At 40.0% G+C, this 13,492-nt stretch overlaps 1 protein-coding gene across 1 annotated transcript in view; it reads left to right on the top strand.

The window, feature by feature from the left end:
• LOC134862067 (furin-like protease kpc-1) overlaps positions 1-13,492 on the top strand; it is a 181,542-nt gene that overhangs the window by 23,754 nt on the left and 144,296 nt on the right. Inside the window, exons 4-5 of the mRNA XM_063879750.1 lie at positions 10,223-10,304; positions 12,617-12,717. Coding sequence (XP_063735820.1) covers positions 10,223-10,304; positions 12,617-12,717 — 183 coding nt within the window. The remainder of the gene's footprint in view (positions 1-10,222; positions 10,305-12,616; positions 12,718-13,492) is intronic.

The raw sequence follows: 13,492 nt of genomic DNA, 5'->3' as shown, positions 1-13,492 counted from the left end.
GGCAGTTCATCATTTAGCATTGAGGCAAGAAAACATCTCTATCAATAACATTGAAAGGAAACCTTTTTATTTGCTAAAATAATGCCTTATTCCTTTAAACAACCAGACTATTATGATCTGCTGCTTATAGTATTTTTAGGTTGAAAACAGTCAATATTGTCATATGTGTATGTGAGGTGTATTTATGGGGGGTTATGTGTTGCCAAACACAATTACAGTGTGTTGGCTACAGCTGCTGGCCTGCTGCCAAAGCCGGAGCTGTACTCCACCCGCCCACCTCTGGCCAAGCTGCTGTCTGTACGGAGCTGCATGCTGCCTTCCACTCCGCAGCGCGCTGTGCATTTCATGGCAGGAAGGTTATATTACGGTGCGTAATAATTAATAAAGCATGCAAGGTTTAGTAAGTCATAACGATGAGACAGAAAATACCAATCGTAGTATCATATGTACAATGTGCTAATATTTGAGTTAATTTTATTTGTTAACCTTAAAGAATTAGTACCCAGTGCATCATTGTGCAGCAAAAGCTACTAAGACTGTGTTTTATATGCGTTAGTGGAGCAGTCTGACAAAAGTTCCAAATAAACTTGATTAAAATTCCAAATTGGCAAAATCCTGTTAGATCTCCAGAAAAGTATATAAGACGTAAATATTGCATCCTCATCATAAAAGGTCAGAAACCTTCTCTTCTAAACATCACAAAGTAATCTACATCTTTTCATTAATCTGCCACCTCAAGAGGATGGATGTCAAGGTAACATGCTCTAGAGAGCGTCAGAATATATGAATATACCTCCATCTTGTCCTCACTTTGGTCAAAGCCGGCTTCACAGAAGGTTTTCCGACCAACAGCCTGGCACAAACTTGACATCTTGTTTTAGATTTTTACATGGCAACTGGAACAGAAGTACTGTAAATACACTGCCCAAAGTAACATGTTACTGCTTTGTTATGACATCTGCTTGCTTAAGTAAAAGATATGTGTATCTTTTTTGCAAGATTTTGTCCCACAATTAGTCGCCTTTTCTGGAGATTCCAATAATTGCAGATGATGTTGCTCAGCTGTCATTTCATTAAGTTTCAAGCATTCATGAACACATAGTCTTATAACAAAAACACTGCTGGATAAAGATATAGTGTTCTATGAAGATTATGTTGTTAAGTATGTAACCCTTTCTCTCAAATAAGATCTATGTTTATTTAAACAGATTTATTCAATTATTGCATGTTATGTTTGTATTTTTCTATGTAATATACAGTAACGTACCATGCGATAATAGTGTACAAAAGTGTGTATTTATTGTGCTTAATATAATGCAACAATATATCAACACCAAAATAATATTGTCAAACTATTGCCAACAAATGAGGATTCATTGTGAAATATCCAAACATTTCCTGTTACATCTCAGTTGATGTTCTTTTTCAATTCTTCATGAAAGTGAAATAGTTCAGTTGAACTCATGAACATGATTAATGTTGTTCCATAACAAAGGAATAATAAAAAACACTTCATAATTCAGAGCAATCAAACACTGGCTGAGTGGAAGCAGTCCAGTGGAATGGGTCTCTGAGGCTCTCACATGTAAAGAGCTGTACTATAATCACACACACGCATGCACGCACGCACACACACGCACGCACACACACACACACACACACACACACACACACACACACACACACACACACACACACACACACACACACACACACACACACACACACACACACACAGACACACACACACACACACACACACACACACAGTGTAGGTCCACAGGTTTCTCAGGGGAGGGGGGAGGTTTTGCCACCATGTAATCCCGGTCGTCAGCAGCCCTCTGTCAGCAAAGCAACAATCAGCTGTTGTATTAATCGCCCTGCTAATGACATAATTAGCAAGGCTCTGGAAAATACAGCTCCACGCAAACATGTTAGGAGACAACACGCTACATTCAGCATCAACACGTCACATTCATGACTTAAACAAATACAAAGCAAGACCTGCCCTCAACATGATCAACATACAAGCATACAGGAATATACACACACAGGGACCACACCGGTAATATTGCGTCTCAAATGTGAGATAATAACATCCAATTGCTTCCTTCTATCTCCCTACCTGTACTTTGTTTACTTCAGGCTCCAACTCCCCTTGTTTACCCTCTTGCTAACTGTCCTAACTATCAGACCTCTTGCCGTTTCGTTCTCAAACTCACAGACATGTCTCTGACTGAACTGTACACTGACCTTTTAAAAAAGGTCTCCAATACTAACCCCCTGCCAGCTCCTGACATACACTCCCCGGTCCCTGCTGGTGTACTACACACTTAACACACACATTCTGAAAACCACTGTGCACAGTTTGTCCTGGTCGTCTGACTTCTTTTTCTTTGTCTTAAAATATGTCTAGTTAGTCTAACTGCAACTGAGTGTTATTGTTGCTACCACCGGAGCAGTCAGGGTGGTTTTAAGCCAACCAACCAACCAACCAACCAACCAACCAACCAAACAACCAACCAAAGGTGATTCCACGTCTTTTTGAGAGGTTAACTCCTCAAACCAATCAGTGTAAGGCTGTGGCAAATCTTATAATGAGCAAACATTCGTAAACAGATTCTAAAACCACTTTTGCACGCACAATTTCTTACCACAATGAATAATATTTGATAGAAAAATAGAAGGGTTATCAGACCTTCGTGAGATCCAAATCCTGCAATGTTGAGGTAACTGGAAAATATTGCATCTATCGACCATGAGTCGGTTACGCTCCTACATTCAATGGGTTCTTCCTTTGCTCATGAAAGTCTTCCTCCCAGTTAAAGTTCCTAACTGCTGCAAAACGGACACACTGAAAACATAAAACCCTGGTAGAGGTAATCAAAATAAAACAACACATAATCTTTGAGATATATGCATTAGTTGACATATTAGGGATTTTGGACACACTCTCTCACCTTTTTTACTGTGTAGTGAAAACGTACATGCTACTCAACTAATCAAGATATTACTGTAAGTCAAAATGGAGCCTCTCCATTGGCTTATTACCGGCCAGATCTGTACCAAATGTTTGACGTGATTACAAATATTTGTATTCTATTTGTTCCATCTTTGTTTATGTTCCAATGCAAAGTTAGCTTCTTGCCATGTCCAATTAGCTTAAAAAAAATGCTATTACTGATTTTATTATTAAAATATCTTATTAGATGTGCTTTGTTTGGGAGCATGGTTTAATGCTGAGCTTGTTCTGTTCAATCACGTAATGATCAACATTGTTCATTAAACTTGGTATTAGATGGAAAGGTCATGACAAAGCAAAGTAAACTATCTTAAAATTGAGCTGTTTATCGTCTTATTAGCTTTTCACATCTAGACTTTATAACTTTATCCCACTCTTCTCTGCTAACAAGTGGAAGATCCTTCAAATTGCAAGGGAATCTCCTGTGTAAGCTCTCTTTAGGTCATTCCCCATGTTTTCAATGGGATGGGGTTCCAACACTTTGATTATATATCTTTGAAGCCATGCCTTGGTCGACTTGGATGTGTGCTTTGGTTCATTTAGGAATTTCCTATTCCTCTTCATCTTCAGATTCCTGACAGAGGCCAGCAGGTTTTGTGCCAAAATATCTTAATATTTTGGGGGAAATCATTATCCAGTCCATCTTCACAAGAATCCCTTACATATCTGAAGAGAGCAGCTCCAAAGTATGATGCTACCTCCACCCTGCTTCCCAGAAAGTGTGATGCTCCTGGGATGGTTGGATACATGTCAAACAGCTTCAAAATTATGGCTGAAGGTTTAGAAGAGAATACATTTTCCCACATGGTTTCTGGTGGCTGGATGACTCCTCTGGCGTAATCCAGACTTGCCCTGGTGGTTACATGAAAGGAATCATCAGTACCTCCCAGAGATTCCTGTAGTTCCCTCAATGTTAGTAGCTCCTGTTTTGCTGCTCATCAACCTGGGAGGTTGCCTGATCTTTGCAATGTCTCTGTAGTTCCACGTTTTCTCCATTTACTATCAATGGTTTTGGCCATTCTCCATGGTCTGTCCAATGCCTTGGATATTCTTTCCTATTCCTGTCACGATTTGAGCTTTACATAACATCTCACGGTTTCTTTCATAACTGAATAACATGTAGAAAAAGCCCATTTTAATCTGGCTGTTGTGAGAAATACTCACATTGAATGCAGGCATATGCTATTTACCTACATGCCTGATTTTGAGTGTTTTTTGTTGACCTGTAAAACAGCAAGAGGTCTTGAAACTGGTTTTTGTGTTCTTTAACCCTTCTGACATTAAAAATAATTCATCAAGTGTGAATTGTCCAGATCTTGTCACGGAATAGCCTAGATGTGGTTTATTTGTTGAAGGCATTCTCTTTTAATGTTTAATTTTAGTCTTATATCCTATAGTTTCATGCATATTCTCTCTCAATTCAGTTTAATTCAATTCAAAATGGATTTATTTGCATGACTGTTTCATGAAACAATTTTCCAGAAGCATCAAAATAAGGAAGCACACAATAATATTAATATGGATATTAACATGAAACTAAATGATATCTTCCTCAGTCTCTCCCAATAATTCTTCCATTCACACTTCTATTCAGGACAACAAATGCATTTTCTTCTTTCCCTAGATGCTTTCTCTCTGCTGAAGCATTTGTATGGTTTTCTCTCTCCTTATTTTCTTTTTTTTGTTGCAATTTTTTTAAAGACTCCAGTCACATCCGCAATCCCGCGGCCCTATAAGGAGCTTTCACGCTTTTTGGTTTGCTTTAGATGTTTAATACCCTCTCTCTTTTGTGTCAGGGAGCCGGAGAGGCGTTAAGAAGCGCTGATAAACCCCACTTAGATCCCTTCCTGGCCCGTCACCCCGGCCTGCCGGGCCGCTTTAGCAGGGAACTGATCTGTGACGGCCTGCCACTCAAACTGAGCACTTCTGAAGGCTGACACAATGGAGTGAGCAGCACACCAGAAGGCCCAGGGGTGGGTGGGGAGAGGGGGGACGGGGGGAGTGTGAGGCAGCAGAGGCCAAGAGGTGCCCTGGAAGAAGGCTGGAGGCGGGGCCAAAGTGTATCTCCCTCTTATCTTTCTCTCTCAATGCAATTTCTCCCTCCCTACCCTCACTACTGTAGAGCTCACACATTTTTCTTACGTGCCTCTGTGTAGTTTTCATCGTTCATCTTCTAATCTGCAGTAACACACCCACAACCCCTCTCCTCTGTCTTTTCACTCTCTGTAGTCCGGGCTATCAGCTTGGCAGTTAGAGATGAGAGATTGAATGAAGAGTATGAGTGGAGGAGTGGGGAGGGGGGAGGGGGGTTCCAGATAGGGATCAGCAGTGCATCAGTGTCTGGGTACTGGTTGGTTACGTGGTGCATTCACTTCTGCGTGGCATGGTGGGTCCAACGAGCCAGGCTGGGGCTGACAGACCCCCAGGAGGCACAGCTTTGTGAGTGACAGGCAGAAGGAGGCGGTAGGGTGCGGAGGTTGAGGGGGCATGTGGCCACTGCCGCTGCCATGGCCATCACTTTCCCAGGGGGCCGTGGGTGGGTAGCGAAGCCCAAAATGTCAGCGCTGATATCTGTGCAGCTCGGCTCGTATCACACCGCTGCAGCTGCCTGCCATCCACCGTATCCACTCATTCATACAGAGACATGGGAGTACTATGTACACACACACACACACACACACACACACACACACACACACACACACACACACACACACACACACACACACACACACACACACACACACACACACAAACAAACAGTTTTTCCTCCGTTTTTAACCACCTTCATCAATCATTCACTTCTATTTTAGAGAGATATATTTGTGCACACACACATACAGTATGTTCTTTATATGGAAAGCAACACACACTTTTATTCCTTTCATCTTACTGTCTTTCTTCTCATTCTCCACACACTCACAGTCTGCCTCTGTCAGTTCTACCTCAGCCAATCCATCATGCAAGTGCTCTGCGGAAAACCATTTTTACAAATATTTTAGACCAACATTTTTTACATATTTTAACCTGATCTCTACGGTGGCCGACAGGTGCAAACGCGCAACAACGGCCCAACATGCTCAGCATTAAGAAAACATTCCCTAACTTGATGAAAAATGTGGAGGGTCAAATGAAAATAAGGACAAAGACGCTGAGAACCATGACACTAAAAACAAGATGCACACAGCTGGGACTGGAGTGCTCGTTGACATTATGGAATTATAAAGTTGGCCTACTGTTGGCAGAGTTAATCAGTTTCATAATTGCAATATTTTGTCAGTATATTTGAAATGAATAAGTTAGCTACGTTAGCTAGCTAGCTTAAAGCGTATCTGAAATAACATGGGAGGAATCAAGGGATTACATTGTTAAATTAAGCCAATAAAACAAACAGTTTACGTACGTTTCCACTGACAATTACAGTTGGCCAAATTTAAAATCCCCAAGTGTCACAAGCACACAGGACTCAGCTGTGTCCATCATTTTTTAGTCTAACCTGGAAACAATTTGCATTTGTTTTGAGCTTCTTTGCAGCATTTTGTTTTTGCAGCTTTTCATATTTCGTGGAGTTGGTAAAATTTCTTGGGCTGTTGTAACACTTTTGAACAGGTTGCCCACCGTAGCTCTCAACCCAGTATCTCTTTCTTTTTAAGTAAGCTATTATTTTGAAGAGAGTAATGTAAGCTTTTTGTTTACATTTGAAGCTGCATGTGTAAGGCAGTCTTTGAAAGAAATTCGGTTTGCAAAATGTGCTTTGTCTAGGGATTACATTTTTCACTGTACTGTGTATAGTGTGTGACTTTATCTGTACTTTTTATCTCTGTGTGCATGTGTGTGGTGTGTGTGTGCTGCATATTTGTCACAGCTGGATGATGAATGCGCTGACAGTGGAGGGGTCAGTGTCACAGACAGTGTGGTCAATTGCCCTCCGTCCCCTGAGTCTAACCTTGAGCAACACTCCCTAAAGAGTCTCAATCTGCCATTAAGGCCCACGCCCACACATACACATACACACACACACACACACACACACACACACACACACGCCAGTGAGTGTGTGCCATTAGTAGCTGGCAGGGTCTGGTTTGACAGAGAGCGATTAGCTCCCTATCATGTGTATTGATCACCGTGTCCTGGCTGCTCCTCCAGAGGAGGGGCTGGAGGGGTTTTACAAGGTAGTTGGGGCGAACACACAAACACACACACACACACACACACACACACACACACACACACACACACACACACACACACACACACACACACACACACACACACACACAGTCTCATCCTTGTTATGTATTTGCGTGTCTTTGTTTGAAAAATTACAAACATATGATATGTCAATAGCACATGGAGAGCTTATACCTCTGCCAGGGCCAGTGGTAAATTCACATGCTCCTCAAATATTCCCATTTCTAGTTGGGAGGTTGTTTCCTACTTTGATGTGTTTATGAGTATGAAGTTGTAATGTGGCAATAACATGGCCTCTACACAGAGGATGTTTTCTTTTTATTCGTTTTAAAAATGTTCAAAGAACTCGTTATCTATTCCTTCGTTCGGACTTGAGTAGGCTTTTACATGAATACACCTAGTCAGATTATCACGGCATTGCATGAATGCAGCACAAATGCCCAACCTAGTATTGTTAATGAAAAGTGAAACACAGTTTGTGTGTCTGCCCTGTGAATGGGATTTGCTACAAAATAGAATGGGACCTTCCTTGGTTCATGCTACTCCCGTTCAAAAATGTTCGTAAACATTAGGAAACTATTTTTTCCACAAACAAGCTGACAGACAGAAGAGGAAAATACACATTTCTTGAATTAGCAAAGGTCACTAGCTTCTTCATTAAGGGGTGAGGGCTTCATTTTCTAATGATGGTTTATGAAAAAGTCCTTCCAGTGGTTGTCAGATAAAAACATATACACAGGTCACACGTGGGAGATATACATTAATACATTAATTATCTTTTATGTATTTTTGACAAATGTTTCTTCTTGTACCTATAAACAGGTAGGGAAATAACTAACATAAGAACATTTACATAAATTGCATGTAAAGATATTTAGTTCAGGTAAGGTTGTTAAGTATTTATGCTGACAGTGCAGTACCCAAACCTTTCTGTTTTCTTATTGCATTTGTTCCGGTATCGCTGCTCTGTTTTCTCAAGAACAGCTCATCCAGACAACTTAACCTTGACACTTTCCTTTCTATACAGTACACTATACAGTATGCAGGACCCAGTTACATCCCATAGAAATACCTTTGCACAAAAACTCTAGTTTTTTACAAGTCAGTTTTTGCTGAATTCTTGCTGCATTCAATTTATTGAGAAACAAACAAAGAAAATTCCATTTATTTAATTAAAGTGTTGCATGACAGAAGAGCACACTGTAGTCCTTTATACCCCTGAATACACTTCAATATTGAGTTTCTATGTCTAGTAAGGCTTTAGTGGCCCTCCATCGTTATTGACCCTCAATGGTGCAGTAGGGCTCTTAATGTTTTGAAATTACGTTTTTCTTTTGGCTGTCTGCAGCCTTTACTAGCGATTCCAAACTTTTGAACAGTGGTATCGAAATAAAATGTGTTCACAAATGCCAGGTTATGTAGTACACACTATCCTTTTGTTAATAACGCATCACATGAAAGGTGTCAACTAAACAAAATGTTACACTGAGGCCATTTATCTTAAATGAATTTGATCAGCCTAATGTGGAACCGAACACGTATCACATATAGTATCACTTCTTGTCTGAGGTATTCAGTGTATAATATCACACAAAGCGTTCTAAGCTGTAACAACCATTCGGCCCCCCACCCTGCACCCGTCTTCCTTGGGCAGTTTAGACCAGCTCTTGTTAATTGAGTCTAATTGAAGGACATGAAGGGGAAATAAAGCAAGCAGGCTTTTAGGACATAAAAGACCACAGCCGCCTCTCAATAGTATTTATTTTCAACCTATTCCACTCTGATTTAAGTGTAAGAGGACAATAGTGGCCACTGATATGTGTGTGTTTGTGTGTGTGTGTGTGTCTGCGTGTGTGTGTCCGTGATCTGTTGTTTGATTTAGTGCGCCCACCTTCACAAGGACCAGCCTCTTATCAGATCAAAGCGACAGGCAGTGGCCTATGAAAGATATTGTGTGTGTGCTGTGGAGGACAGAGGTGCAGGTGAGGGAGGTGGGGGGTAGGTGTTTTCGTTGCTTTTAACCCAGGACAATGGAACTGTAAAGGGGAGAGCGAGCGAGTCCTCTTTGAACTAATGAAGAGGAAACCTTTTACTCTCCTCCATGAAGGTACCCAACTCTCCCTGTGCTTTGGATTTTCCCTCTTTTAAAGGAGAATAAAACAGAAAGGAACAAAATGTTTCGTCTGCTTTTTTAGTGCTTCTAACTGTTTTGGTTTTATCCTTAGAAAACAAGCCAGACGAGGCTAAAGTAAGACTTCAGAAATATTTTTAGATTTTAGGACTTGCGGTGGACACTTAAAGGGACCCTTTATCATTCTACTTCAAATTTGATTTTTGCCTCTACTGTGACATGCTTCCATGCTTTAATGTTCAGAAAGTTCTTTATTTTTCTCATACTGCCTGTGCTGCAGCACCTCTTTTCACCCTCTGTCTGAAACCAGAGCCCAGTCTGCTCTGATTTGTTAGCTGGTCTGCTCTGTTATGATTTTTCAACCGCTTAGAGGTCTCCCACGTTTTCATGTACACTGTGTTGGAGCTTGGCTAGGGACAGCTTGTGATCCTAAAAATGTAGTTTCAATATATAAAAAAACTGCATAATTAATTATATTTGAATTATATTAAAAATATTGAATGTATGTTTTCCCTCATTCCATTTTTTTCAAATATGTATTAAGAATTTAGGGAGGAAAACACTGGTAGTGTCCTGCATGAAATAAAAAAAACATGCACAATATTACATCCTTAACTTGCATACATAACTTATACAATTCTGTTAAACCAAATCATCATGTTGATCTACTAAACTTCACCATATACTTTGGTTTCATTTCAACCATGTATTTAAAAGTCTAACAGTAATCCAGGAGATAATACATTTAGTAGGGGTTCATCATTTTCAGGAGACATAGCTGAAAGGGATTTGAAGGCATCTCAATTGAATCAAGTCAGCAATTGTGAATACACATTTCCCTCAAAGTAATGCATATCTTGTTGTTGTGATTCCAGGTTCACTGGGTTCAGCTGCAACACAGCCATTACAGAGACAAGCGGGTCCCTGTGAAAGAACTGGACCTCAGAACCATTCACAGTAAGTTCTGAGCAGCATACTTCTTTCCAGTGACCTTTTCTTTCTAGCTAAAAGTTAACTTTTTGCTCACAGTAAGTTGGAGGAATTGTTTGTATTGTTTGAATAGACATTTTTGAGTAGTCGACATGTTCATCCTTTCTAAAGTCTACATACTTAAAATCTAAAATCTGGCTTTCTTTATGTGTGTTGTGTCACATATGTTTTTCTAGATGTCTTTGGTCAATTTGACCTTTTAAGACGATGAACATCTCCGATTAAATCGTTTTTACCAACTGCAGCTTTTTAATGTCTGAATAATATTAACATCATGCATGTTGAGCCCATTGTATGTGTGTGTGTGTGTGTGTGTGTGTGTGTGTGTGTGTGTGTGTGTGTGTGTGTGTGTGTGTGTGTGTGTGTGTGTGTGTGTGTGTGTGTGTGTGTGTGTGTGTGTGTGTGTGTGTGTGTGGATGTGTGATTACAAGAAAGAACTGGCTCACGTTCTGCTGCGGTTCCAATCTTCACGGTGCTGCTCAACCTCTCCTGTGATAGATGATATACAGACGAGCAATGAAAAAAACAAAGATGTAGTGGATGTATATTCACATACAGGAGGAAGAGAGAGTGTACTTGAACGTTTTGACCTTTTTGAACTTTTGAAGGCTAATGTTTCCTACTAGAATTTTTAGTCTGAAGCTGCCAATGTTCAATATTGTGTGCCAGTTTTCTAAAAAAATCTGTTTTCAAGCCAAACACAGTTTCTTGGCAGTGTGGAAGATTCTTATTTTTGTACTCTTAGCTCTTTTAAATCACAGTGTATAATTAGTAAGACTAGTATTGGACTATGTGTGTAATGGTACAGGAAATGTAGTTTTTTTTTTTACAGCAGGAAATACATTAAATGGTAATTTAACTTGAGAATTCTTACTAGTTCTTGATAAGAAAAATAAACAAATGAACAGTAATGCTTCATTATGTTTTAAACACATCAATTACCAAATATTTTCTTCTTAGTTAGATCTGTATTTATTGTGTTTGGTGGTGATGGCAGATTAATTTTTACCTTTAGACCCAGCCTTGATAGATGTTTTTCCCTGTTTTACTCTCTTTATGCTATGCTAAGCTAAGCTACATTTACCATGGCTTTAGCTCCATAGCTTGAGACTGGTTTAGATATCCTCATCTTAATCCCAGCAAAATCTAAAAGCACTTATTGTTGGATATTATTTTATTTATTTGTCGCTCTTCCTAATCGTACTGAGTTTGGTAGTATCTTAGGTCTATGTTTGAATATGTCTTAAACCTTTGTGGATCCTTACATATATGAGTGTACTCGGTCTTAATCAATAATTAAGCTGCTAAATTAAAATCATTTTTGGGAATTTGATTCACATTTTTTATTTGATCTGGTTCACTGTACTGTAACTTGAAACCATAATGCTTCCAAATCATTTGTCTAAAAAATATTTCTCATTTGCAATGACCAGCTTGAAATCTGTGTTTGCACGAGATATAGATTGGGACTTTATAATTTATGTTGTACACAAACAAAGACCTAGACCTAAAAGTGCAGTAGGCTACTGTGTCTGTAATTATTTGTTACAGAGGCTGTATTTGTGTGTGGATGTTGCAGTTGTACAGAGCTTTGGCAATACTGTATGTTATCATGGTCATGCTAATAAAGCTATTTGAATTAAATTGAAATGAGTAGTAAACCACAGAACATCTTACACACAATTGGTATAATTTAGGATCAATACATGTACCATTACCCTCTATATTGACACTAATTACCCCCCATATTCATACTAATGCTTGTAATATAGTCATGCTCATGAGTGTGCATTGTTTAATTCCAGTCGTTTCAGAAATGGGGTTTCCCAAGAACAAATAGTGTGATCTTAATTAATTCTGCAATACATACGGTGTGTTATGAAACAAACTGATTCATATCCATCAATTGAAAAACAGAAAAAGTGTGGATGGCAGTGAGATGGAGTGCTGTGCAGGGGTGAAAATGTGAAGAAAGCGAGAGAGCGAACGAGTGTGTGGCAGTGAGTGCATGTAGTGTACGGAGAGGTGCAGGCCTTGATGAGCCGATAGCACATCGACAGACAGCGAGCCAAGCTGTGGCGCGGCAATGAGATGCTAATGGTATGATAATGATATGCTAATCTGCAGGCAGTATTCCACCTCACTGGAGAGAAGGGGAATCTGGGAGGCCTTTCACCATTGGTTGGAGATCGGGGACTTCCTGAAGTCAGAGTTCAAAACAAGAAAAAAAAAGAAACTACACACACACCTCCACACATGATGGGTCTGTGTGCTTACAGGTTCCCAGAGGAGAGCAACTGACAGGCAGCCGGAGGAGAAGAAGAAGAGTGACCAGTCCCTCACCTTCAATGACCCACTCTGGCCCATGCAGTGGGAACTGGTGGGTGTGCGTTTGTGTGTTCTTATCAGGAAGATTTCTCCTCTCTTCTTCATAGTGAAGGATGTTCCTTTGACAGGCAGGAGTCAGGCAGGCTTTCATGTGTGACGGTGAGAGACAAAAGAGAGAGGGAGGTAGGGAGAAAAAAGGAGAGGGGGAGGAAGTGAAGGGGTTGTCCATGGTGAACTGAGACAGATGTTGGGGATTGATGAGGCTCGGAGCAACACTGACACAAAAACTGTGCTGCAACATACCAGATCATCCCTTCAAAGCTGTTTTGTTCACATGGTCTGGACAATATGTGTTGGTGCAGAACAACAGCAGGACAAAACCAGTATGTTTTGATAGGAAAATGTAAGAATTATTGCAGTAAAGTACAAAAACAACTTAAGTAGAGGTGATTGCCCCATAACACACGATCAAGGAGGCAAAAAACGTGTGTAATAGTTTATTAAATTGCCTCTAATGGCAAAATGAACCAACATTGCCCAGTAAATCCATTTTAAGATGTTCTCCCCTGTCAATAAGTGCCATTTTTTCAAAAAAATGTTTAAGGATAACATCCTATTCTTTAAAATGCTATGTTGTTTGCCTGCAGATGTCCCACTCCCTCCGTTATTCTTTGTTCTTTTCTGTGCAGTCTACCATAATTTGGAGTGATATTTTCTCAGAGCTGTCTCTCATTATAAGATGAATACTTATTTTGTGGATTTTAAACTTAGGCCTATCCTGAGTATTCAATTGACAAAATCAGTAAGTAGTACACTTCCTTGTTTGA

This window comes from Eleginops maclovinus, chromosome 3 (assembly GCF_036324505.1).
Source record: "Eleginops maclovinus isolate JMC-PN-2008 ecotype Puerto Natales chromosome 3, JC_Emac_rtc_rv5, whole genome shotgun sequence".
NCBI classification, from domain to species: Eukaryota; Metazoa; Chordata; class Actinopteri; order Perciformes; family Eleginopidae; genus Eleginops; species Eleginops maclovinus.
This window is presented reverse-complemented; position numbering and strand designations above follow the sequence as displayed.